The sequence below is a fragment of the Erithacus rubecula genome, assembly GCF_903797595.1.
Source record: "Erithacus rubecula genome assembly, chromosome: 8".
NCBI classification, from domain to species: domain Eukaryota; kingdom Metazoa; phylum Chordata; class Aves; order Passeriformes; family Muscicapidae; genus Erithacus; species Erithacus rubecula.
The window spans coordinates 1,724,797-1,752,247 of NC_136659.1; the positions used below are offsets into that span (position 1 = coordinate 1,724,797).

The following is a 27,451-nucleotide window of genomic DNA, read 5'->3' on the forward strand; positions in this document are numbered from 1 at the left end:
AATTCACCATTTATAATATCTGCACATAGTTTACATTATCTGACACAGGATAGGAAAGGGAACATGCTTCTGCTTTTCATACCTTTTTGTGATCCACAAATTGCTTTTGGCAAAATATTTCCAGAGGGAAACTATTGCAGTTCAGCAGGGTAAATTCTGCTAACAGCAACTTATTTTTGCCCTTGCTTTCTTAACATACCCTGAGGAAACTTGGGTGGTTATAATGCACTACTTTTTAATAATTTCTGGAAAACTACCCTCTTTCAGCATTAGGTTGAAACGGAGAAATTTCCAGTATTTAAATGTACCTGGCATTCTTGACAAGCTCTCACCTGAAATAGCCCAGTCAACAAGAGATATTTTAAAATTCTGTGTAGCAATGTCCTAGGAAACAGGAAAATGGTAATTTTTTGGATTTGCTGATCCTGCAGGACCTGAAATTTCAAACTGGTTTTAATTCAGGCAGGGGACAATGGGGTTTTGCAACCTGTGGTTCCCCAGAATAATGTAAGGCCTGGAGGGCAATGGTGATAAATAAGTGCTCTGAAAAGGGGTTTGGAGCATTAATCCAACTGGTACTGCCTACCTGGGATTTTTAGGAATGTGTTAGCCTCTGGAAGCAGCAGGACCCAGTGCTTACCCCTTCTTTTCTCATACCACAGGAATCTCAACTTCACAGGAAACTTTGGGATCACCAACCCTGGAAGTGTTAAAAACATGTGGCACTTAGGAGCAGGTTTTAGTGCTGGGTTAGGGGTTGCACCCAAGGGTCTCAGAGGGCTTTTCCAGCCTAAATCATCTGTGGATCTGTGCCTTTCTCCTGCCCATCCAGGCCCTGGGTGGAGCTCAGTGACCACCAAACTGGAGGTGAACTGTTGCCACCTGGTCCCACTGGGCTCTGTATCCAGCAGAGAAGTGACAAAAAAAGAGTGAAGGATCTGAAAGCAGCTCTTGACTTTGTGTCTGTGGTGGCACCAAGAGCCCTCTGAGGTTTGAACTCTGCCATGATGTTGGTTCAGGGAGGACTTTGGGTCCGTGGGCATTTCTGCACAGCTGGGCTGAGTTTCAGCTGCTCTGTTTATCCAATGCTGCTGTTTAAATCCTGAGCTACATTTTTGCAGTTCTCCATCTGCTTTTCTTGTTAAAGATCCTCTTCTTTCTGCTCTCCCCCTGATTAAAACACAAAGAATTGTTGCATTCAGCAATTAAATCCTGCTCTTTTCTCCAAGAAACATGAGTTTGCATCCTCAGGTAATTTGACATTGGCAACTTGATGCTGATCATAATGTTGCTCACAGGCTGTGGTGCCAAATGTCTGTCAGCAAATTGTTCCTGGGTTTAAATCAACTTTCTGACTGAGCTGTAAGGGTCTGTTTTTTCCCAGCATTTACTTATGGATGTTTAAATACATATTTTGCATTTAGTTTGGCTCAGGATTTACACAGAAGTAAAAATGCAAGTAGCATGTTCTTTTTAACAGTGAAAAAAGTTGATTTATTTCTGATTACTGATGCTGATTAATCTGATTAGATTGTCTGGCAGTGTTCTGTAAATCAGTGCTTTTTCTGCCCATAGCTGGGCTTGGTTGTCACACCTTCTCTGTTATCCCCACTCAGGAGGAAAAACGAGGGGAAATCCCTCAAACCAAAGCACTTCATTTTTATTCTTGGAGTTTAGGCTTCATCCTGACAGAATAGTGAGGAGAGTGAATGTTGTCTTCATCAGCTCTTCAAACTCCTGTCCAAGAAACACTTTCCAAAAGTCAAGACTTCTCAAGGAAGGAAGCTGGAAACCCAGCATGGTTCTGTGGAGCTCAGACATTTGACATTTGACAGATACAGTTCTTAGAAGTCTGCAAAATGTATTCTCTTCTCTGGTTTGATATTGGAACCATTCTTTTGAATCATGACATAAAAACATTTTAATGTAAGGTGTAATATTAAAGATGATCACCCCTGGACAAGGGGAATTCTTTATCAGGGAGGTTGTCCTGTAATCTCATTTGTATTTATAAGAGAGTAAGTTTTAAAGGTTTTTATTTTGCATGTTTGCAGTTTAAGATTGCTTTAATCTGAAATATTTGCAGTAATTGCAAGGAATTAAATGAACTGGATTCACACAGTATCCTGCAGGAGGATTTTGAAAATAAAATCATGTTTCCAGAGAACATTATAAATCAAGAGAGACACTCTCAAGTAAACATAGAGGAAAGACATAATACTGCAAGAGCAGAATGTGACATTTTACAAACTCTTTGATTCAAGCAGTCTGGCTTACAAATTTCATAAGCCCAGTGCATTCTGTATTTAAGGAGTTGATAAGGAAAACTTAAAGAGGGAAATAAATAAGTTTCCCAAATCAGTGAGCTTTTATTTTTTCTTAATCATTTAATCTTAGTTTAAATAAGCTAAGTTTATCTAATAATGTAAATTCTAAATTTATTTAAAGTTTTGTAAAGGTTTAGACACAAAGCTGAGAAAAAAAATGTTCATGTATAGCTCCCATGGGAGCAATTCCTGATTAGAGGATTTCTTCTTTGCACAGCCACACTCTAGAAGTTCCAACAGATGCTGGTAATAATAACATTCTTGTTCAATGTACAGCCAGGAGTGCAGTGCTTTGTTTTGTAGGGTGTGGGCAAGAGTGTGCAAGAAACACTCTCAGTGCTTTTATTCCTTCTCATGCTTAATGAAGTTTTTGTTCAATGAAGAGCAGAGCAGTTGCCTCCTGAAGCGTGGCTGTGGCCAGATCCCAGAGCGTGGGGTTTTTCAGGGATGTTGTATTCCTTACCTATGGAATCCAACCCCTCAAAGCTGCCTCACAGCACACAGGGCTCAGGCAGTGAAAGGAGCCTCTGTGCCACAACCCGGGGATTGTTGGGGGCTCAGAGCCCCGGCCTTCCCTTCTTGCAGGTGGGAGAGCTTCTCCTTTCAAGTCCCCAGGCCCTTCATTTGTCACAGTTGATCTCATCCCTTCATGCAGCCGTGGCTGGGAGGAGTATCCAATGCACCCTGGGCTTCTCTGATGAAGGGCCCTGACTTATTTATCCAAGGGCTGGGAACAGGCCTTGATTAAACTTGAAAATTAAAAAAAAAAAAAGTTTGTCGATAGCAGTTACGCCACCTGACACCTCTGACAGACAGAGCTTTGTGTTTTAAGAGCTTTGCTGTTCAGCTCTGGGTCTCTGCAATAGGAAAATGTTTGATTTTGCCTTTGATTAAGAGCAGTCTTGGTGTTGCTGCCATTATTTCTCTTCCTTTCTGACACTGCTGCTCATGGCATACATTACCAGGAAAGCCTTAGCTTTTTCCTGCCTAGCATGATGCAATTAACAGCCAATTTGCTATACAGCAATTATTCAGCTTTAATTGGAAAATGTTAATAGTGAAAGTCTCTTGATTTCCCCCCCTCCCTCCGAAACACTGATATTAGGGCTTGTCACTGAAGTCTCGTGGACTGACAGTGGAGAGTTTCCTAACCTCTTCTCAATTACCACAGAGTGGGTTTGAAGCTTGAAGTTATCCACAGGTTATACAGACGGAAGGTTAAAGTACAGGAGTATAGACGAGACATCTTTCTGGCTCTGAGCATCTCTTTGAAGAGAGTCAGTTCTTCCTCTCTGTCTTACTTTGCCTATCTTGAAACACAAGGTAAATATTTTAGTAGGAAGTGATTTGGTAAGTCATGGATTCATTATTTTCCAAGTGCCTGGTGACCTGCAGGCTCTATTTCAAAGCAAAATGTTGTTAAATGAGGATTTTTTAATGCAATGATAAGACAGATCTGATGGTTAGATCAGGGCGGAGCTCTGCCCCTCTCTGTGTAGTTAGGGTGAATTTATTATGTATCTCATTTAGATCTAAAATCACATTTGTCATACACTTGTATGAACCTGACCATGATGGAGTTTGTTCACCCAAAATGTGTTCATTTAGTGTGCTCCAGGTGTCTGTCTGTGCCCACATTACTATTCCTGGGGATGGTCCTGGTGGATTTGCCATGTCCAGGGTGCTGCAGCTGGCAGCTGCTCTTGAGGTGCCTGATGGCTTCAAAAGGGGGAGATAGAAACAGCGTGAATCATAGAATCACAGAATGGTTTGGGTTGGAAGGGCCTTAAAGATCATCCTGATCCAACTTCCCACTTGGACCTGGCTGCTCTGAGTCCCATCCAAACTGGCCCAGACAGACCAACACATGACCTGGAACTGAACCAAGAGTTCTGCCCTGAGGTACAAAAGGACCATGCATCTCCTTTCTCCCTCATGGGGAAGGGACCAGATTCCCTGAAATGATCAAGTTACCTGCAGTGACTCCCCATAATTTCTGCCTTTTGTGCTGCTTTCCACCTCCCTGTTCCACATCAGTGACGCTCACAGCATCCTACACCCCATTGGTAACAATTCAGGGTGACACCCTGTGAGGCTCACAGGGCTGGTGCTGCCCAGTGAAAACGTTCTGCCAGAAGAATTAGGGATGTTCCCTGTACATCTCAACTGCAGGTCTGTTCAGCAGGAGCCACCAAGTTGTTTGCCTTGGGATGTGCTGGCATCTTGCAGCATCCCAGACTCACATCTCTTCCCTGATTTGTTGTCCTTATGTGTTCAAACAGCTTGTCAGGCTTGATCTTTCCACAGGGCACGTTCACATCCAGAGCAGAGGAGGGGAGTGCAGGGATGCATCTGTGTAACGGGGGGGGGAGATAAATTAACAAACCCTGCTCGCTCAGGGAGTAGTTTATATCATCCCTGCCCCTCACCTAAACCTGCTGCAGGGAAGATGTGTGCAGCAAGATTAGGATCTCATCCCCAGTTCACGTTCTGAGGTTGCAGGTCCTCTAAAACACAGTCTTTGCCTTGCTTGTCACCGTGCTGGCAGCACAGGAGAGAATCATGTAGGAATAGTTGTGTCCTCTCCTTGTGAGAGCTGGTGAATTCCTCCAGGAAACAAGGAGCTTCCTTTGAAAGAGAGCTTCTTTTCTTCCTAGCCATCCTTCAAGTTCCAGGGAGCAGGATGCTGTTTTGCCAGCACTGTAATGTGTTGCTCCTTAGGAGGGAAAATGTACTTTTGTGGGGTTTTTTTAAACTCTGTTGTTGCCTTTCTGCTCTCATGCTTCCCTTTATGATGGCCCAACATTGTGCATTGTTAGGGAATGAGCTAGAGGTGATTTGTCTTCCCTTGGATAAGGGAGATAGTAATGAGGGTCTTTCCAAAATTACTGAAGCCTTCCAGTATCTGGGACTGAGCATCTTGAGACTGATTTCTCTCCCAAGTTTATGGACAATGTCCCTCCCTTGTCACGAAGTGGGAGGGACACTCATGCCCTGAGGTCTGGTCACTTGAGGTGCTGCCACACAGCAAGAGCCAGACCCTCCAAAAGCAGGGAGATCCCTCTTTTGCTGTCTAGAAGGAAGCTTTGTTTTCCCTATTTGATTGAAATTGCTCTTAGAGGACAGTCGTTCAGTGGGGCTTCCTGAGAATGACAGGACAGCTTTGAGATTTGCAGGCTCTGGACACAAGGCTGCAAAAATGGGAGATTGCCATGAGGAGGGAAGACTCCCAAGACTCTTTGATGTCCATCCCCCAGTTCTACTCAGAGCTCCCTTTAATTTCCTTCAGTGCAGCAGGTTCATTTAAGCCCTCCATAGCTTGAGTGTCCAAGCTGAGCTCAGCTCAGTGATGACCAGATGCACCTAATTCCTCCCAAAGGTATGAGCTCTCTGTACTTGACAAATATTTGCCTTTTTTTCTTTCCTGGAGGCTGTAATCTCATGTTATCCCTTCTCCTCCACTCTCAAGTGTTTCTTACATCCACAGACTTGTGCCAAGGTGCAATTCTGACAGGATTTTAGTGTCAGTCCTGTACACCTGTGCCTGACTTCAGCCTTCTATGGCTGCTGTGTGACTGCAGCATCCCTTCAACTTCGGTCTGAGGCAGAGGAGGAAGATAAAGAACTTGATAGAACATTTATGGTAATAGCTGTAAAGGGAAGCTGGAGAGCAGTGGATTTCACAGCCAGAAAAATCTCAGCTCAGGGAAATGGGTCTGAAATACAAACTACAGATAGTTATAGTCTCTTGCTTCCCCTGTTTAAATAAAAGGATTGCTTTTCTCACCTTTATTTAAAACACATGTGTGGAAGATGAAAGTGTCCAGCTATTTTTTTATTATTCAGTCCACCAGCTACCGACATCTTTGCCTTATTTCATTTCAGCACTAATGGCATAGTGAAAGTTCTGAAACACCCTCTTTGGATTCAGCCTTCCTTGGGTCGCTGCAAAGATTCCTGCTGCAGGCAGAGCTGTTGCTGTTGTTTTCGTCATCAGCGCTTTCTTTCTCCTCTTGAACCTGGTGCTATTAATTGTGTTGCTGCTTCTGCTCTTTAATTGATCCCATTCACCGCTCCCGCTTTTGTACCGTCTGACTTCTTGTCACTTCAGCAAATCAAAAACCCAAATTAATCAATCTCCAGCCACTTGAGAATAAGGCCGTGTTGGGGAGCTGGGCTTGACAAAAAAGTCTAATTTCACTTTGAAAGCCTGTTGGAAAATTTTAACAAGAAGATGCAAGAAAAATGTAAACCAGATCAAGCTCGACTTTGGTCTGTGGAGAATAGCGTCACCTGTTGAGTTTGTTTCAAGTTTTTGTAAATAGATGATTTGACAAAAATATGAAATAAATCAAAAGACACGAAGATAGAAGGGGTCATAATATCCTTGGTTCTGCTGCAGATGGTTACACAGGAGAGAGGGTTGTGTGTGAGAGAGAGAGAATAGGAGCCGTGGGCCAACGACGAAGCTCCGCTCTTGGACTTTTGTGTCCCAGCCTTTGTGCTGTGCTATTCCCGTACCTCACATGTTGCCTCTTCCCCTGCTTTTTCCACCCCCATCTCTACCCTACCCTGGGGTGCTCATCCTGCCTTACTGCCCCTCATTCCCTTGGTTCCTGTGCTGGCATCTCCTGCACCTCTGCTGTGATGGGTGCTGAAGGAGTCGTATCTCGGACAGGTTTGGTGCAGGGGCTTGGGAATTCGGGATGCAGGGTGGTTGTTTTTCTGTTCTAAGGGCACCAGGAAGCACAGTCTGGGTTTGGATTGAGTTTCAGACAGCTCAGAGTTGGGGCTGTTTATCTGAAGAGGAGAAGGCTCCAGACAGAGCTCAGAGTCCTTTCCAGAGCCTATAGGGGCTCCAGGAGAGCTGGAGAGGGGCTGGGGACAAGGGATGGAGGGACAGGACACAGGGAATGGCTCCCACTGCCAGAGGGCAGGGATGGATGGGATATTGGGCAGGAATTATTCCCTGGGAGGGTGGGCAGGCCCTGGCACAGGGTGCCCAGAGCAGCTGTGGCTGCCCCTGGATCCCTGGAAGTGTCCCAGGCCAGGCTGGACACTGGGGCTGGGAGCAGCCTGGGACAGTGGAAGGTGTCCCTGCCCATGGCAAGGGGTGGAATGGGATGATCTGTTGGGTCACTTCCAGTCTGGTGATTCAGTGATGATTCTGTTTATTTCCCACTCTTTTCAAATCCAGGACACTCACAGAGTCTTTAGGGGGCACAAATGGAGCTGTCCTTGAGATCCATTTGCTGAGCGTATTTGTTTGTGCAGCTTCCAAATAACAAAATAATAGAAAAGATAGGAAGTGGGAATTGGATGGAAAGTTGCCTTTTACAAAATACGTGTAACACTGGGAGAGGATATCAGATTGTTTCAAACAGCAAATAAAGCCCAGTACAAGAGCACAGCTTTTGAGACTCTTCTGAGGATTGGTTTTCATTTAGTGTTCTGTCTCTTGACTCTGGGTTGTAGTTGTAGACAAAGTGTTTCTTCTGTTCCACCCCTCCTTTCTTCTACCACAGTTTGTCGTGCTTGAAAGGAATTTCTCTCATGACCATAATTGCAAAATGGATCTTGGAGTGAGGCAGACATGGCACTTGCTTTGTAGAGTAAAAGCTGCATTGCGTTTTTTGTTTTGTTTGGTAAATTCTCGCAAATGAGGGCTGGACTTACACAAGCAGAACAATCTCTGTCTTAATCCACATATCCTGCACCTGTAGAGAAAAATCACCATGTGAAGAGCAGAGGGGTGGGGTTTTTATGTCCCATCTCTTCATACCTTGAGTGGTGTTTGGTCATCAGGTGTCACTTGTTGGTTTTGGGCATGGAGTGAGATACTGCACATCTTTATACAGGGCTGCCACGACCCTGGTAGTGTCCAAGGCCAGGCTGGATGGGGCTTGGAGCAATCTGGGAGAGGGAAAGGTGTCCCATGGGAGGAGTTGGGGTTTAAGGTCCCTTCCAAGCCAAATGATTCTGTGGTGTGGCTGTGTCAGCTCTCCCTTCCAGCTGAAGGAGTTGACAGTGGCACTGGGGAGGGATGGAGGGCAGAAATGAAGGCTCCTGGCTGCTGGGACAGAGCATGGGCATCCCTGTCTCACTCCTGGAGGTTGCAGGCAGCAGCAGGGATGGGCTGAAACACAAGGATGATGCTCCGTTTTGGGGGAGAGGACATTTTCCAGCAGCATTTTGCTGCACTTCACTTCAAAACAGTTGCAAAAATGAGGCTGTGCAGGTCAGGACAACCCCAGCTACGTGGCAAGGGGAGAGTTTTGTCCTCAGTGTCGTGTAATGGAGCTGTGCACCCTGCAAATGATGACCATCATCAAGGGAAGCTGTGCCCGTACAGTCCATCAAGAGCCGCAGAGCTAATGATGGGCTGGGCAGATAATCGGGGGAGAGTTAATTGTAAGGTTCGATATGGCATCTTGTCAGCAGAGATAAGTTGTCACGTTTTCCACTTGAGCTGAAACTAAATGATTGTAAAATAAGTTATGAGTGTCCTTGGGCCTGTCTGCCAGAATGATGGCTAAGAATACATTCCTGGCCCATCAGTCTCAAGCAGCCCGCTTGATATTTATGCGAACTGAATGTTATTTTATTCCCCCTCTAGTCATGCTTGTCAGCTTCCCGAGTGAAAAGTGAAACTGCTGCTTTGACTCATACTTCAAGTATTGAAGCTTGGAGAGGCTGCAGATTGTTATTATTATTACCAGTATTATATATTTTTTCGGGTGTGTGTTGAACATTGATGCCCGATTGGGAAGAACTAATGGCTGACATTGAGCGTACGGGATGGCTGGAAAACAGCCCATCCCAGCCCAGTGGAACGCTGCTTATGAGTCAAAGCTGCTTGAGATGGGGAGTAATGAGGCGCTTGCTTTTTTAATTTGCCGTGCCTTTGCCTTGCCTTTTTTTCCCCCCCTTCTCTCTTTTTTTTTTAATTTTTTTATATATATATTTAATAGTGCCGGCAGTGGTCGTCTGTTCCCAGGCGTGGTAATTGATCCCAAATAAAATGCATTATTTGTATTCAGTCAGGAGGATGAAATTGCATTCAGCGGGCTGAAGCCTGAACTCATTTACAGTTTCCCGAAGCCCGGGCTTTCAGGAGCCCTCTTTTCAATTTGAAGAATACCTTGTCAGGCAAGAGAAGGAGTGGGAAATGGGAGAGCACAGCGTGGAAGCACCCAGCGCCTTTTGATTGCTCATATTTTAAAGCAGGGGAATGTTAAATAACTCCCATCTTCAAAGGGTGGGCTCGGAAACCAGGAATCCAGGCAGTAACACACCGCCGGTATCAGCCGGGCTCCCTTCACCAGGAATCAACCTTTCCTTGCTGGTTGAGGGGGAGGGAAAGCTCCAGGCTCCCACTTGAGAGCAGTTTGACCCAAGGACAGCAGGTTGTTATTACCTGGAAGGAGCTGTGGATGACGAGGATTTACCACGGGAGGTTAATTCTTCAGCTCTGCGACGCCAGGCATCAACCCCGTACGGCCCTCATTTTTCAGAGCTCTCGAGCAGGTTTTGTTGGGGGGATTTACTGCCTGGAAATTAGACAGAGCTGCCACCAGTGTGTGGATCTACCCTGATGGTTTTTAACAGGATATATTCTGTGGTGCTGCCTCAGGACTGTGGGGTTTTTTCACCATTTGAGTGCAGGGCATGGTGGTTGATGCTGCGGGTGCAGGAGGTCATGAACTGGGATGGGTTTAATGGGAATGAGGGGGGAAACGTTAAGCATTTTGAGTTGTAGAATCCTGGAAAGGTTTGGGTTGGAAGGGACATTAAACATCACCTCAGAGAGGGATACCTTCCACTATCTCAGGTTGTTCCAAGCCCTGTCCAGCCTGGCCTTTGGCACGTCCAGGGATCCAGAGGCAGCCACAGCTGCTCTGGGCAGCCTGGGGTTTTTTCCTTCTTTGGAAGTACCACCATTGGAAAGCTACAGACTCAAGCAGTGTTTGAGACTGGCAGTAACCCCATTGCATCTGTGCTCATGCCTTTGTGTTTCTGGCACCCTCTTCTGCATCTTCTTTCTGTGTCATGGATCCAAAGGGATCTGTCCCTTTGGCTGAGAGAATTCCCACCAAGATTTTCACCTGGGTTTGCCTTTCTCCTCTCCTGGGGAGACAGCAAACTCTGCCAGGAGAGCCATTTGCACCAGCTATGGGTCAAATCCTTAAAATCTCCTACATTGCTACTGAGTCAATACATTCCCATGATTCCCTTTTGGGGTTAAATTATTGGGGACTGGTTTCAAGCTAGTAGATTTAGGGAAAAGAACAGAAATCCTTAATATAGAGATTAATGTTTGGTTTGGTCTCTCTTGCCAGGCAATTAGCTACGTAATTTATCCCCCACTAATAACTTGCAGCACAACTGTGCTTAGGGGATAATTAGTAAATAAACTTTATTAGGAGGAAAAAGAAACCAAAATAAGTTGGGTTTTGTCAAATAGGCAGTTTTGTGGGAATTTAACTATGCAAAAAAACCCAAAAGCTATTTTTTTAATAATCCTTGGCTTGATATTTTTCTGACATATTAAGTTAAACTTAAATGCACTCCTGTTGTTACACTTAAGCTTTACAATAAGGATTTTTATTCTTTTCCCTGTGTCTGCTATTCTGAAACCAATCATCAGGTATTTAACCCCAAAAGGCCATCATGGGAATGTATTTGCTGAATATCTGTCTAGGAGATTTTAAGGATATGGCACATAAATGCAGTCCTGATACTGCACTGAGGTGCAATATGGTATTTAAGCAAGGTTCTGGAAATGGCTTCACTTTCCATAATAGCAAGCACTTTCCTTTAAGTGTAGGTTTTATGTGGAATTTTATAATTAAAATCCAAACCAAGCCAGTAATTAAACAAAAATCATATTACCAACCTTGGGGGGAACTCCTGGATTAAGGTTACTTGAGTATTTACTATGTGGAAGGACCCAGTTCGTAAAACTGTTGGAGTTAATAAAGCAGAAAACTGAACAGAGTAACATGGGGTTATTTATTTTCCTTGGGAGTAGGTAGGAAGTGAACCTTTATCACACAAATATTACCTGTACCAGCTGTACATTACTTGCCTTATTTTCCCACCTCTGTTGCCATCACCACCTTTTCAGTGTGTCTGTCTGATATTAATGACAGCAGAGAACATCCAGAGAATGCAGAGATATCTCCCTTTAGGTATTAAAATGTCCAAGTGTTGCACAAATTAATTTGAGGCTAGGAAAGAGCCATTGGAAGCAATAAAGTGCTTTTGCATTGTTTTTTGTGCATTCCAGCTGGCCTGCTCCTAAAATTGATGCTGAGTCCTGTTAGTCTGACAGGACTTGAATCAGCACTCCAGCCAAGTTTTTTTGTACCTTTTAGAAGAAAATGATGGGTATTGTCTGGAGAATCTCCTGAATGAGCTCACGAACGTATCTGCGAACAGCCAGGGGTCATAGCTCGGGTTCCAACAACCAGCTCATTTAAATCTCCAGCATTTTGATTCTTCTCCCCCTTTTTTTCCTCCCCCCACCCAACTGCAGACACCGGCCTGGGAGATTCAGTGTGCTCCAGCCCCAGCATATCCAGCACCACCAGCCCCAAACTGGACCCCCCTCCTTCCCCCCACGCCAACAGAAAGAAGCACCGCCGGAAGAAAAGCACAAGCAACTTCAAAGCTGATGGCATCTCGGGCACGGCTGAAGGTAGGCTGCAGAAAAAACCCAAGCCTCAATTTTGAAAATGCCATTCCAAAGAGTGTTGTTAGGTCAGCTACAGCCTTGCCTCTGAATGCACAAGGGAAAGGGAATTGTGAGAAATTAAAGGCTGAGCTTGTAATGATGGAGCTGAACCATCTGAGGCATCACAGTGGTGAATTCAGCTGCCTGAAATGTGTTTAGAACCCTTTTTTTTTTTTTAAATAAATCAGAGTCCCCAAGTTAATATGGAGCATCATTAGGTGTTGAGGTAAGGAAGAGGCACACTTAGAAGGTTAACAAGGAGGAAAAATTCAGGTTCACTCCACAGATCACGTCAGAGCTTGTGTATTTTTTTCAGTATTATTAAATCTTGTGTTATCACATCTCCTTAGGCACATCCTGAGCTCTAGAATGGCCAACACTTCTGATGCGTCTCATTGTTTGAATATTCAGCTGCTCGTGGAAAGCTTGTGTTATTTGAGGATAAAAGGGAAAAGGGGAGAGTTTAAATGTTTGGGTTCTTTTTTTTACAAGCCAGAAAGCAAAAGCCAAAAAGAACTTCTTTTTCTCCCTTAGTTTAGCTTACTATTTCCACACTGCTGAAGCTGTTCAATGCCCTTCTGAAGGGGTAACAATGTGTACAGGAGCCAGATATGATATAAAACATGCTTGCAGCTTTAGAAAAGAAGAAAAGAAACATGCTAGGATTCAACCAAAAGAGCTCCAGAAAAAAAAAAAAAAAAAAAAAAAGATGAACAAGGGTGGTTGGAGGGCTCAGAAACTGGGGAGTCAACACATAAGGAGAGATAAAAAAGGGAGACAATGGAATAACATTGTGGGGAAAGGGGAGTGTTGGGTAAGAAAAAGATGTGGTTGTAAGCATGGGAGAGTAAAAAACAGCTAATTCAGTATCAAAAAATGTTGGAACAAGTTCTGAAAAAAGGATGACAATTGCAGACAGCTGAAGAGACATTAAAAATAGATGTGATAATAGTATACAACTGAGAAGGGGCATGCTAACTACTACTTAGTCATCCTTATTTTCCATTTATTTAATTTCTCAATTGCACTTCTATCACATCCGGAATTTATTTCCCCAGCTATCTATACAAATCCTTTTTTAAAAATCCTTTTTTAAAAGCTTTTTTTTTATAACAGCTCCTGTTGTGTTCTCTTTCCAGTCATTTAACTATCTTTGCTGTTAGTTTCCTCCTAGTTTATGGCCCGAAGCCAAATTTTAGTTCAACCTTTCATTTTTAATTTGTCCTTTTTTTTTTCCTCCTTTAAAGAAGCCTTTTTACACCACTTATTTTCATACCTCAATGGCAAATTACAGAGGGGATTTTTCAGAGCATTCACCATTGGCCCAAGAATATTTTGTTGAAGTCAGTATGAATCAAGACCAGCTGGACATCGAGAGCCTTTGAAAAATCTTTTTCTGAGCAGTTAATAGGTGTATGTTTTCCTTCTCCTGGGGAGATTATTTTCACAAGGCACTGGAGCTGGAGCCTGTGTGGTCCTGGGCTGCAGGCACAGACCCAGAGGGAGCAGTGGGGGGTTTGCAGTTGGGTCTCCTGTCCCTGATGTCCTTGTTCTGATTGCAAATCCATCCTTCATCCTCCTCTGTTTTCCTCCCCTCCTCATCTTCCAGCATCACACCACGTTATCTGAAATCCTTTTGCAAAAACTCAGCAAAATTGTTCCCTCTCATAGAAATGGGATCACTGTGCTTCCAGAAAGGCAAGAAGTTTTTGGCAAGCAGCAACTCAGTAATACGCATGGAGCCCTAAAGGGAGCAGAATCATTTAGGATGGAAAAGCCCTCTGAGATCATGGAGTCAGATCATTCCCCAGGACTGCCTAGCCCACCACTAAATTATGTCTAGTGCCATATCCACACAACTTTTCAATCCCTCCTGGGATGGGGACTCCAGCTGTGCCAGGGCTGGACAGCCCTTTCTGTGGAGAAATTTTCCCCAATATCCACCCTGAGCCTGCCCTGCCCAGCCTGAGGCCATTCCCTCTCCTCCTGTCCCTGTTGCCTGGAGCAGAGCCCGGCCCCGGCTGTCCCCTCCTGTCAGGGAGCTGTGCAGAGCCACAAGGGCCCCCTGAGCCTCCTTTGCTCCAGGCTGAGCCCCTTCCCAGCTCCCTCAGCCCCTCCTGGGGCTCCAGCCCCTTCTCAGCTCATTCCTGCCCTGGACAGGCTCCAGCAGTGCCAACACCTCCTTTTACAGTGTCTGTGCTCCTGCATGAGCCCATCAGCTTCCTTTGACCTGCCTCTTCCCACATGTCTTCTGAGGTAAGCATTCTGTTCTCTTTGGGACTTGCCAGTTGTGTCTCAGCAGAGCCTCAGTGATTGTTAAATTCTTTAGTTTTACAACATCTCCTTTCAAGCACAACCCTGCTGTTGAAAAGCAGCGGTTTGGCCACAAGAGCAGAATGAGGAGCTTCCACACCGGGCTCTGGGCATCCCAGAGCTGTGGGCATCCTTCAGCAGACAGCTAATCCTGCTGGTCCTTGAGTGCTTGGGGCTGGGAGGGGATGGCTGACAGCGAGGAGAGGCAGCCTCGTCTGTCAGCCAGAGCTGAAGGAGAAGGCAATGAGGCGTGCTCCAGCTCCCTGTCCTTTTAGGAGAAGGGCGTCTCACAAAGAGTAATAGTGCCTGCAGATTCCCATTAAGGATGTCCTAGCAAGACTCAGAAAAGCTGGGGGGGGCTGCTCTTTCCAAATCCTGGCAGCCTTTAGGTTTGCTGGTATTGGTGCAAGGCAGAATCTTCAAATTGGTGAGGTTGGAAAAGGCCTCAAAGATCCTCAAGTCCATCCAGGTTCAAGCTCTTCTGGGTATTTTCTGCAAGCAGTTGAATGTCAGAGGAGTTTGGGTTGGATCTCAGGAAAAGGTTCTTCCCCCAGAGAGTGCTGGGCACTGCCCAGGCTCCCCAGGGAATGGGCACAGCCCTGAGGCTGTCAGAGCTCCAGGAGGGTTTGGACAGCACTGCCAGGGATGCACAGGGTGGGAGTGTTGTGGTGTCTGGGCAGGAACAGGGGTTGGATCAGTGATCCTTGTGGGTCCTTTGCAACTCTGGATATCCTATGATTCTAAGATTCCCACATCTGTCTTGCACTTCAAAGCAGTTTTCAGTTCCAGTTATTTCCTTCTTCTCTATCGTTTGGCTACGAATCTGTCCAGTGGCCTAAAAGATTCCCTTGGGGATTTTTCTTCCCCCATTGTAATGTAGATTTGCATCTTCAGAGGATTACTGCATTTTTGAAGACCACAAGTCCAAATTAGGCCATCAGAGATGTTGTGGGAGATGCAAACACTTTGATCAAAGATGCAGCAGGTGACTTGCTGCAAATGGGCGCCAGAAGCTTGTGGTGATAATTGTGGGAGAACCATGTGTTCCATCCTTCCTTCTTGGAATCCTTCCTAGAATCCTTCCTTCCTGAAACCCTTGGCTCCATGTGCAGAGGAGGAGGATGAGACTCCTCCTGCAGTTGCTGTTCTCAGGCAGGTACAATGGCTCACAGTTAAATGGTGTGGATAATTCTAGATTTTGTGTCGCCTTCCTTTGGCTCCATGCACGTTTCAAGTGTCAGCTTTCAAACAGGAATTCTGGGTTCCTTCATTTTCATCTGCACCAAAGCTGAGGGGTTCAATGAGGTTTAAATCTGGTCTTCAGCAAACTCAAGCATTTTTACTGCACATTGCAGGGCTTTTTTTCCCTCCTTGAACGTGCCTGCTTTGATCAGTGACCTCTGCCCAAGTATTCAGATATCACGATGATGGACACTGAGCTCAGGGTGGTTCACCAATTCCAAGGACTGATGCTCATCCCTTTCATGCCCTTCCATAAAGGTCATGCTGATTCTTCTCTCTCCACACTATCTGCACATGCACAGCCCTCTCTTTCTGGGATGGGTTCTTTCATCTCACTTGGTTTATCTTTCTGCAGCTTTTCTGAGACAATGCTCACAGCAACAAAAATGCTAAAGCACCTGTGTTGCACTTGGATGAAAATTAAAATGCAGTTCCTGTTTTGGAAAATCAGATTCTTGTGAATTTATTTTTTTTTCCCAAGCACGGCAAAACCCAGGGAGAAGTTTTTCAGTTCTCTGTGCAGAACTTGTCACTGAAAAAAAATCCCTCAGTGTTTTTGAGGGTAGCAGCAGGAATGCTTACATTAGGCAAGGTGCCAGCAACCAGCAGTTTTTTTCCCACCATGCTGCCTGAAGTTGCTCGGAGCAGGATTAGACAGAGCTGTGTTTCAAAGAGGAATGGCTGCTCAGAGCCTCATCTGCTCAGGTCCCCTTGTGCTGCTGTACTTCCTGGAACAGCCAGGGATAATAGGAAGGCTTTTCAGCTGGAAAACAAGCAGAAAAATTAAAAAGCTTCCTTGGAAATACTCATCACAGAAAAATCTTTCCCAGTGTTTATTTTTCTTACTCTTGTTAGTTTTAAAGCATCATGACTGTGCCAGCTTGAGCCTGACTCCCCTCCATCCATCACTGGGATTTTAGGAAAGCCCCAGGCTGCCTTTCAGCACTGGGATCATCCCTGCTCTCAAATTTTTCATAAACAGGAGATCCAGCCAGTGGGGCACATCCCAGTGGGCTGGGTACATCCACTCCTTCCCCTGGGGAGACCATGGGATCATGGAATGGGCTGGGTTGGAAGGTATCTTACAGCCCATGCATTCACCCCCTGGGCTGGCACATGGACAGGGACACCTTCCACCATCCCAGGCTGCTCCAAGCCCCATGCAGCCTGGCCTGGGACACTCAGGGATCCAGGGGCAGCCACAGCTGCTCTGGGCACCCTGTGCCAGGGCCTGCCCACCCTCCCAGGGAAGAGAATTCATCTCCTCTCTCAGCATCCCAGGGCAAAACCGCCCCAGCTCCGCGTCCATGCGCGCAGGTGCAGCTGGGAAGCAGCACCTGAGGAGCAGGATGTGTCATCAGCAACTTCAGGCTGACTTTCCAAACTCTCTGAAATCCATGTTCTTCTTCATCATTTGTTTCTACAGAAGTTTTGAAGGACAAAGAAGGACCTTTTATGTTTCTTCTCAGAACTGTTTTCTTAACACAAAGGTATTTGTTCTCTGCCCCTTGTGCAGTAATTGCTTTTCCTGGTGCTTCAGTGCTCTGTGCAGATCCAACTCCAGGTTTACACTTTCTGACTTTCGGCTAAAGGAACCCTAGTTTACTGAGAAATCCTATTTTTTTCCTTTTTATTTTCCTGGGGTAAACTGGTAAAGGTATTGACAAAACCCTGTTTTTTTAAAAGCACGTGTTTTGTGTCACTGAGTGTTGAAAATGAGCCCTAGTAAAATAAAAAATTAAAATATATGTTATTTTTCTGTCAACTGAAGAACAAGGTTTAGTGAGACTTTTCATTTGTTCTTTAGGCAATAAGAAAAACCATCAGTGCTTTCAGTTGGTGTCTCCCTATGTCCCTTTCAGCCACCCCAGAACCAGAATCACAAGGTGAATTAGAGAAATGCAGTTCTCTGTGTAACACCTGAAATTTTGCTTTTTTAAGTGAATAAATCAGAAACAATACAGAGGATCACTGAAATGCATGGAAAACCTGTGGGCATTTCCCCTGCAGCCTCCCACCCTTAGCTTTCCTGGGCATCCTGGTGATTTACATGCTGTCATCATACCCTGAAGTGATTTAAATGTTCTTGGAACCACATTGTAGTGTCCTCCACACAATTTTAACATACATTTCCTGGGGTGCAAAGGTTAAGAAGTGTGGTGGCCACACTGAACTAAAGAAAATCTATTTCTCTAAGCATTTGGGGGGAAAAAAAAGTCATTTGGGATTTTTGGGAGTTTGGTGGAAACAACTCAAGGAGCAAAAGTTGCTGCTCTTATATATATATTTAATTTTTTTTTTTTTTTTTTTTTTTCTTTTTTTTTTTTTTTTTTCTTTTTATGGTCTGGAAGAAACCTTCTGACATTGTCAGAGGACAGCATGTTCACAAACCTTTCCAGCACAAAAAGCCACAGTGTCGTCACTGCCTTTTCTCTGAAATGCAATATCTTGACCTGCAGCTGCAGCAAGGGCAAAACCACTCACCTATTAAAGAGTTTGTAACCTTTGGAATCAAATCCATTGGATGTTGAGGTCCTTGGATGGATTGTGTTGCTTGAAGTGATGCCCAGAACTAAATTGCCACCAGAGCTTCTTCAAGTAAAGGGTGTTAGGAGTCCATTAGAGGATAATTAAGTATACAGCAAACAGGTGTTGCCCATGTAGGAATATCACAAAAGTTATTCCTGGTGATCTTGCCATCCTAATTATTTTAGCCTGTCCCTATAAATCAGATATCAATAATCACAGCAGGCTGTGTAATGGTATTGGGGTACAGCAGCAACACAAAACAAGGGAATGAATCAGGAGGGAAAACTAATTCCTTAATAATTTCCTGCTTGCTTTTTTTTTTTTCCTCATTTATACTCTCCTTAAAACGATAAGCGGTATCTTAAGTTTTCCCCTCTAAAAATTAAATACATAAATATAAAATTTTAAATCCCAAGTGCAAACCCAAATACAGAAGAGGAGTATGTTCCCATCCTGTCGTGCAGTATTTCTGTGCATCTTCTGATAAAGGGTATAGTAACAGCAGGCTTTGCTTCTATTTCTGGTTTCTTTAAGTGCCTGAAGTTTTAGGAAGTAAATGTTCATAGTTTTAAAAAATATTCATGGCTTAAAGAGAGAGGGATAGAAAAGTGGCACTTTGAGTCCAATGCTGAATGAAGAAAAGAAGCATATATTTGGAACTAGAGGGGTTGGCAGGATAAGCAGGTTACTAGGAAGGTTGTGGGGTTTTAAATAGGTTTTTAATCCATTTAGGGTTACTGCTGAACTCTCTGTCTACAATTTGCTGGCTATTGTGTCATTTGTGGGTCTTACTGTACATGAAACATTTCAGGAATTGCAGCAAATAACATTTTGCTGAATTTCATGCTGGACACAAAAAAAAAAAAACAAAAGCACAAAAAGACACTTCCTATACCTGGAGTTTAATGAGTTTGCTTTCAGGGAGATTTTAGGAATGTGTTTAGTTAAGTATTTGCATCCTTGTTTTGTAGATTATCTCTGGAAGAGTTGTAAGCCTGCCCTGACCAACTGTTCTCTGCTCTAGCTGCTTTTTAGGAAACAATTTCTTTAAATACCTTCCAAAACAAAGCAGGTCTTAGGGTTTAGTTGGTATTAAAAATGAGCAAAATACCTAGCTGTGTTTTTCCTGCCTGCAAGAGAGCTTTAAAAAGAAAACCCAGCAGTGTGTGCCCGTATCTGTTGTCGGTAGTGCCAGATGCTTTTTTGAGCATCTGTGAGTTTATCACTTCTCCCTGTCAAAACACTCCCAGGCTCTAATTCCACTCCATGCACAGGAAACTCAGTCCTGGCCAAGAGCAGTGCACCCAGGAAGCAGGAGGGCAGAAATTAATAAAACCAGCCCGAATCTTCAGAGCCTGGCTTTCAACCAAGGCAGAAAGGTCACTTGTTGGGAATCCTCGAGCCTCGGCTGCCACAGCCTCCCTGACATGAAAGGGCTGCTGCTGAAAGACACTTATGTTGATGCTGTGGAGTGAAAGACAAGGGAGGTGAAGCTCATCTATTGTTTTAACCTACTTCATTGCAGGCTAAACAAGTTGAAAGATTCCTGCTTCCCTTCAGAAGCCGGGGTCGGGAGAGGCGGCCGGTTCCGCCTACCTGGTTGAAAGGAAAAGTGTCGCAGTGGTGGTCAGCAGGAAAGGGGGATTCTGGAAGGGATGAGGCCTGGGATGAATGCTGGTGGTGGTTGCACACACTGGCACATCTGGAGAGTGAGAGAATGACAGCACTTTTACTTTATTTTCTGTGTTTCCCTAAAAATTAGTCCCACTTTGAGCACTGTGACAGCAGACGGGCTCGCTGTGTATCCAGTGCCACGCTGGGATTTGGCCTGATTTTTTGGGGGAAGGAAGAATTTTCAGTAGCTTTGTAACTGAATGAAAACAAGTGTCACCTTAGCATTCCAATGGCTTTGGGTAATCAGTGTCCTCAGCAATGTGCTGTCAGCTTGCCACAGAGACCTTGGTTACAAAAATGGTTCCTCATGTCCACAAGGTGATGTGTGCAAGCTAGCAGTGGGTGTTTGTAAAATGTTTATCCTGCTAGAGAAGTTGGTAGTTCTGTTCCTTAAATAGTGCCTGTTCTGCAAGTGCCTTCCAGTTTTTCTGGAGTGTAGGGCAATTTCATCTCATTATGAACCTATATACCTAAATTAAAATATCATAAAATTAGATGATTATATATTATAAAGCTAGAGCCAGTGAAAAGGCTAAAATCAGGTAACTGTTCTTAGTGTAAGTTAATCCTCATCTTCACCACATAAGTGACCTCTCGAGGCAAAGTGTCACAATTTCAATAAACAGAGTATTTTGCTATAGAAGGAAGATTTAGTTTTTGAAGGATGCCTGTGCACTTGGACTCATCAGCTTGTTGGAACTTAGCTACTTGTAGGAAACAGCTTCCTTTGAAGAGTGGGAGTCCCAAACAATTCCCTTCAGAAGCCCTAGTTGTGGAGATTTACCATGGATAGCTCAGTCTTGGAATTCAAGAGGGATCATGTCTGATCTCCCCAAGGGTTTATTAAACATATCAGCTCTTGGCTGATAAGAGCTCATAATCAGTTGTACACACAGAACAATAACAGGTCATTAATTCCTTTTTAGTTGCAAACCCCTACATTTTAGTCAATTGTGGATTTAGTCACAACCTGGAAAACAAGAAATATTTGTGCTCTTTATTGTTTTGATTCTTTGTCGAAGTGTTTGTGGCATCTTTTAAGATACAAAACTGAGGAGAGTGGTGATAAATATGAACAATTTTACTAAATATATGACTGAATATGCATATGTTGGCTGCAGATTGAAAGAGTAAGTTCAGGTCAGATGTTGGGAAGGAATTCTCCCCTGTGAGGGTGGGCAGGCCCTGGCACAGGGTGCCCAGAGAAGCTGTGGCTGTCCCTGGATCCCTGGCAGTGTCCAAGGGTGGACAGGGCATGGAGCAGCCTGGGACAGTGGCAGGTGGGACAAGATGGGCTTTGAGGTCTCTTCCAACCCCAGCCACTCTAGGATTCTGTGGAAATTTGAGCCTTGTCATGCAATGATGATGTTCAAAGGGTAGGTTTGAGGAGCAGTCTCCCAGTGGAATGTATTTGAAAGGGAACAAATCCATGAGGATGGGGTTCTGCATGGGTAGCACAAGGGCAGAATGCTGTGTTGTGGGATTGAATCTGCTGGAGATGATGGGAGGTGACACCAGAGGATGTGCTGGAGATGTAGACAAAGTGGACTTTACCTTCCCCTTAGCCATTATCCCATCACTGGAACCTTCTCCAGTTAAAAACCACAACTGGAGCCATCCCAGTTCCCATGCTCTGTAGAATTGATGTCATTCCCCTAACAGTAATGCTGAGCTCTTTATTTCCAGCTCCTGGCCAGTTTATTTCCAGTCATTCATTTCAAACCTGTGTTGTTTTGTCAAGTTTTAAGCCTTAAATCAGCTGAAGTCCCTGCTGTAGATCCACGTGCCCTGTGTGAGGTTTCAGTGCCGAGCTTGCTGTTCTGTTTATTTTATACTCTGTGCTTTAATCTCCTGTTTTCTGTCCCTCCACCTTTCTCTTTACAGACCAGTTACTTGTGATAGATGTTATGCATCATATGTGGTGTGTAACTCCAGGAAGCAGTAGGTAAAAAGGGAAACTTGAACAGGCCTCATCATTGACATTTTCCACCAGTTCTCCCCCCCGACTCTAAAAAAGAAAAAAAAAAATTAATAAAGGTTTCTTTTGTGAGCGTGAGCTGGAGAAAATTGGCCATTTGTCTGTGAGGTAATAGGCTTTGGGATAATATGAAAATCTATCAAATGATTAAATTCAATGACATTAAATCACAATTCATGAAAGGAGAATACTGCACAGTTTAATTCTATTTAATTTTTGAGGGGGGAAAAAGAAAAAGCCCTTAAAAAAAATTTGTTTGAGTTTCTCTTAAGCTGATTTCTCTGTGCTCTTTCTTAAAAGTGCCTTTCTAGTTGCCACACAGTGATGTGATCATTATCTGTCACCTCGTCGCCTTGCTGCCTCAACACGCAGTAAAATACAAAAAAAAAAAAAAAAAAAAGAGGGAGAGAGGGGGGGCTGGGGAGAAAAAAAAAAAAAAAAAAAAAAAAAAGGAAGACCAGAGGAGCTTGTGAAGTATGACTTCCTATCCCAAGACTCATTGCCTGCGATTCGTAGCGCTTGACAGTAATGATCTTATTACAGTACTCTGGACCTTGAAGAGATTTCATGAGGAGAGCGGCAGCACGAGGCTCCGTGTAATCAAGTGGCGCTGAATATTCCACGCGGTTTTGATCACACACTGATTGGGCACAGTTTTAGCCCATCTTCCAGTCAATTATGCATGGCCCCTCGTGCTCCTGTGCTAGTCAGAAACATTGATGGCTGTTGTCTGGGGGGTGGGGGGGAGGCTGGCAGCCAGCCAGGGGTTTGAAGTGTAGTCATTCCCGGAGAAGTGCTTTTTAGTTGGAATTGATTACCTTTCTTTAGGTTTTTGCTTAATGGCAAAACTGTATTGGAGAGGGCTTCAGGTGAAAAATGGCCGTATTAGCCATTTAGAGTAGCTGAACTCCTAGTCAATTTTTAGCTTTCCCCTGTTTCCATCTAATTTATATTTAATGATGTACCGTTTGATAATATTTAAGATATTTCATTTCCAGTTGCTGCTGAGCACACATGTTGAGCGCATGTTAAATGACAGCAGATCAGCATTCAGGTTTTAGGAATTAATCCAGTTTAACCTCCAGGCTGCCAGAACATGTCTATTTTGGCACCTGTGCCAGGAGCCATCGGGATTGTCTGCGAGAGGTACGAAGCTGATGTTCCCAAGCAGAGCCAGGGCTGGTTTTATCCCGTAATGAGGATAAATCAGTGTGCTTTAAAAGAGCCAAAGGGTCGGTGGCCAGCTCCTTCATTTAGATTCTCCTGTCTCAGAGGCTGATTAGGCTGCTGTTTATTTCCCCCCTATGAAAACGTCACATCTTCCTTCATTCTGACCCCTTCAAATGAAAATAAAATCATTAAAGCTGTGCCTATCGAACTCCAGGTGCCAGAGAAGGAAATTCTTAATTTTCAGTGATTCTTCTTGTCAAGTGCCATCACTCTGCTTTGTCACATTTGAATATCCTGCAATTCCTAGTTTTTGGATGCATGTGTAGTTCAAAGAGATGGAGCAGGACTTTATAGGAAGCTGCAGTACAATGCTGTATTATCCTTGCATCAAATGAAGAGCTTATGTTGGGAATGTGCTGTGGCACAGGATGGAAAAATGCAATTAAAATGCTCTGGTATCACCCCAAACTTTAATTTCCATTAATCAGTATAATTTTCCTCCACCTGCCTGAAATTCTTGCAGTCCTGCAGGCTCTCAGCCTTTCCTGAAGGTGCTTCTGCCCCCCTCATGGTACTGCTCCTCTTCTACTGCTTCTATTGTATTTGGATTGTGGGCAGTTTTTCCCCTAAAACTAATCTCAAAATGGCCAGTCTTACCCCTGAAAAAGCAGCTTTAATTTATTTTTGTAAAAATTTTTATCTTCTTTAAATCAGTTCATACTTATTCTCCCACATAGGGGACAGACCAGAATTCAGAGGAAAAAAATGTCATCTTGATGGGTTTTTGCTCTTAAAAACAGAGCTGTTGGGTTTTGTTCCACTGAATTCGAGTTCAGGTATTGTCTGAAATTCCAGATCCTGGTTTTGGGGGGGTTGTGCCTATTTTGTAGTAATATTTTGCTACTTGCAGGCAGCCCAGAAGAACTTTTTTTTCCCCTTCCTTTGGAAAAGAAACTTCTCTGGGCCAGTGTTTGCTGGGCTGTGTGTGCTCATCCCTGTGCCAGCAGCCAGGGTTTGCCCACCCTGAAGAGGGAAGGTTTGACTCTTGCTGCATCTTTGGTGCCCAAGTTGTAATAAACCTACATTTTCCATCTTGATCTCCTTCAGGGAGGAAAAATCCTTGGAAAGGGAAACTTTTCAAGGGGAGAAATTCTCCCTTGTTGGTTGTGTTGACTCTCTTGCAGTGTGGGCTCTGGTTTGAGCCTGCTGCCCATGGGGATGTGGTTCATCCAAGGAGAGTCACATCCTCCTTTTGCTGTGACGTTGGCTCCTTCCCAGCTGGATCCAGCAGAAGCAGAAACCTGCAGTTTTTGAGCTTTCTGTGCTTTCTGGCACTGACCCCCTGGAGAACACTGCTTTTGACCTGAGGCCTTGAAGAAGCTTCCAAATTTGAGTGATGGAGTTAAAGTCATGGGTGTGTAGTTAAATAGAAGTGTGTGATTTCACATGGTGAAGGGGTTTAATTTTGGGGTTTTTATAATATAGTGATAGGTGTGGGACAGGATGGAGGATTTTGGGTGTCCTTCCTCTCCATGGTTTCAGGCAGTAGTTTCTGGTTGGACAGTCAGTGCTGCACTGAGGGTCACAGCAGTTTGATTATTGGGTCAAAAGTATCAATAATACAGATGTTAATTCTCTATTGGACTGTTCAGCTTTAACAGACCTTGTAGCAGCTGGGCTCATCTCCATTTTGCTCACTTTTAGCTGGTGGCTGGAAGTGTTGCTGAACTCTCTCTACTTTAGATAAGATTAAATAAATAGCCAAGCCCAAATACAAGAAAATTCATCTCCTTCATGTTTTTAATCCTGGCTCTGAGTGAGGACAGAAGAGAACTTCAAACAAGCACTAATTAAGTGGTGCAAACACCACCTTTACACTTCTCCAGTGCTCCAAATCCATCTCCCCACCCCAGGGAGGGTGAGCTGCACTCTGGTGATGGATGGCACAGTGAGGCTGGAGCATTTCTGCCTCTGCTTCATTTGACAAGGAATTGGCAGCTCCAAGCCTGCTTCAGCTGCCTCTTCCTTCTGCTTCCCCCAGCTCTTCCCTTTGGGACTTCAGTGCTGCACGTGCAAATGGCCCTGCAAGCTTTTCAAGGGGAAAATTTTTTTTTTTTTTAAGGATATTTTACTATTTAAATCTTCATTTAAAAATTGTTAGCCATGCTGGCTGGTTTGTGACAATCATAAACACGGGTTTTTCAGCCCAAGGTGAAGCTTTGTAGTGGTAAACAAAACACCAAAGGGATCCAGCCCCTCTCCAGACAACTTGAATGCTTTAACCAACATATTTATACATAAAAGGGCAGTTCATGGTTTACTTAACCTTAAAATTGGAAGCAATATTATTACTTTGAGCTCAGCATCAGCATTGTCACACACATAATCACTTTTTGGTTGGCTGGCCACCATTCAGTGCATGGCTTTGAATGGGCAGTCAGAAATAACTGCTTGCTTCTTTTATTGTAAATAAACACCATTTTATGGTGAGATCTGGTGTTTATCACACAAGAATGACCCAGCTATCTGAGCCTGGAAAGGTGGATATAGGGAAGGAAGACTGGCAATACTTACCCACTGACTAATGTACATTTTCATCCTAAAACTAAACTCTCATCCATGGTAATGGTTCCCATTTGGAGATCTCTAAAATATCACTGAGGATTCCTGAAATATTATTTTCAGAAAGACCCCTCTTGCCACTCAGGCAACATACCTGAGTTTCATAGAATACTTAAGAGGCCTCAGTGTTTAATTAAATTAGAACAAACCTAATTGTAACAAATCATAGATTAATATGTGCTTAATGCTTTTAATAATAAGGTAAAATGTAAGTTAATGCTCACCAGATTACCTAAAGACTCTGGTGTGAGGACCCATAGTGATTATAAGGAGAATGTGAAAATTGATTAATTTTCAGTGATTTGTCAGCTGTAATCTCTATTTCTCAGTCTGTCTGTGTACAATTAGACACTGGTTTGTCCAGGCAAACTCATTAATAATTAGGTCACCACTGCTTATGTGGTTAAACTTTGGATCCCAGATGTGAAGTGAGCAGCTGAGCTTTGGTCACCCATGGAGGAATGGGATGTACTGGAATGATGGGGAGGTTTCCCTCTGTGGAAGAGGAAACCTGGGCTTCAATCTGTGGTGTGATCTTAGACTTTTTTTTTTTTTTTTTTAAAGGGTGGACTAACGGAGCAGGTTTGCATAGAATCCCAGGGTCACAGAACATCAGGATCTGCTGTTACAAAATTCTATATACACAAGGTTTTAAATGCAGCACTGTCATTTATTACTAACTAAAGAGTACAGGATATGCCCAGAGCTGTTATGACATGAAAAAATAACTGTGGAGGAGGCTAGAAATAGGTCTTTGCTTTTCTCTTAAACATATTGATGATTACCTGCTGCCTTTAGTAATAAAAATATCAATATAGCTCATCATTCTTTCTTTAAGTTGTGGATATTATTGAAAAGCTATTCCCAGGGAAACAGCTGACAACACATTGGAAATACTTGTAAGTAATCCATTAATAATGAACTCCTGAATCATGAGTAATCTATCCATAATGAACCTTGCTGCTTCCCCACATGGCAGTTTTTTTGGCCAGGAATACTTCTTTCAGTCTTTTTATTTCCTCCACAGCCTCTGAGTGGAGGAAGTGTTCCCTTTACATATCATCAGGCCCATAATTTGTCATAATGCTACTCAATAGCTCGTCTCAAAAATGTGAAGGGACACTGTCAGGGTTGTTAGGCACAAAGTTTAACCTGCAACACTTGGGGAAAAAAAAGAAGAAAAGATTGACATAAACTGCCCCCCAGAGCCAGAATAAAATCCAAAATGGCTTTTTGAGCAGCAAAGGAGGCAGCACGTTGAATCTCTTTGAGTCTCTGCTTGTCAGAATTGTTCTGGGCTTTGGTCCTGCTTGGAGGAGGATGTTGAATATACAAGGAACATTAAGAGGATTCTTGTTCATTCCAGTTATCCTTCCAGAGAGAAGGAGATCATGGAGACTCTGTGAAATGCAAAGGGGTTTTGTCATTTCAAGGCAATGTAGGAATTGTCACCTGCTAGGTCTTAGTCCCTACTGGGTGCTCATTTTTTTGTGGGCCTGTCCTAACACATCAGCTCCAGTTTGATGGACTCCACAGTTTGATGGACAAATTCAAAGTGAATTTTTTTTTTCTCATCTCTTTTTTTTTTTTTTTTTTTTCTCCTAAAAGCTTTGTGGAAATAGGTGTTAGAGATTTTAATATGCAGGTAAAAGGTACTGCCAGACACCTCCATGATGGTAATTTTAGTCAGAAGTCCAGCCACTTTTGTAAGGGGGTAGGAGGGATGGACTAGGCTGAAATGAGAACTATGTGAATGCTGAGAGATAAAGTAGAAGAAATTCCCTACAAATGCCTGTTTCTATCCCAGTTGTACATCTCTAGGGACAGGTTTCAGGATTTCCCCTCCATTTTTTGGGTGAA

At 43.8% G+C, this 27,451-nt stretch overlaps 1 protein-coding gene and 1 long non-coding RNA gene across 10 annotated transcripts in view; one reads left to right on the plus strand and one right to left on the minus strand.

Annotated features, from left to right (window-relative positions):
- AGAP1 (ArfGAP with GTPase domain, ankyrin repeat and PH domain 1) overlaps nucleotides 1–27,451 on the plus strand; it is a 289,598-nt gene that overhangs the window by 204,647 nt on the left and 57,500 nt on the right. For all 9 annotated transcript variants that reach the window (XM_079310686.1, XM_079310687.1, XM_079310688.1 and 6 more), the window contains one exon: nucleotides 11,866–12,027. In XM_079310686.1, the coding sequence (XP_079166812.1) occupies nucleotides 11,866–12,027 (162 nt within the window). The remainder of the gene's footprint in view (nucleotides 1–11,865; nucleotides 12,028–27,451) is intronic.
- The window catches only part of LOC306804315, a 103,517-nt gene that overhangs the window by 24,250 nt on the left and 51,816 nt on the right, over nucleotides 1–27,451 (minus strand). The gene's annotated exons all lie outside the window — the stretch shown is intronic.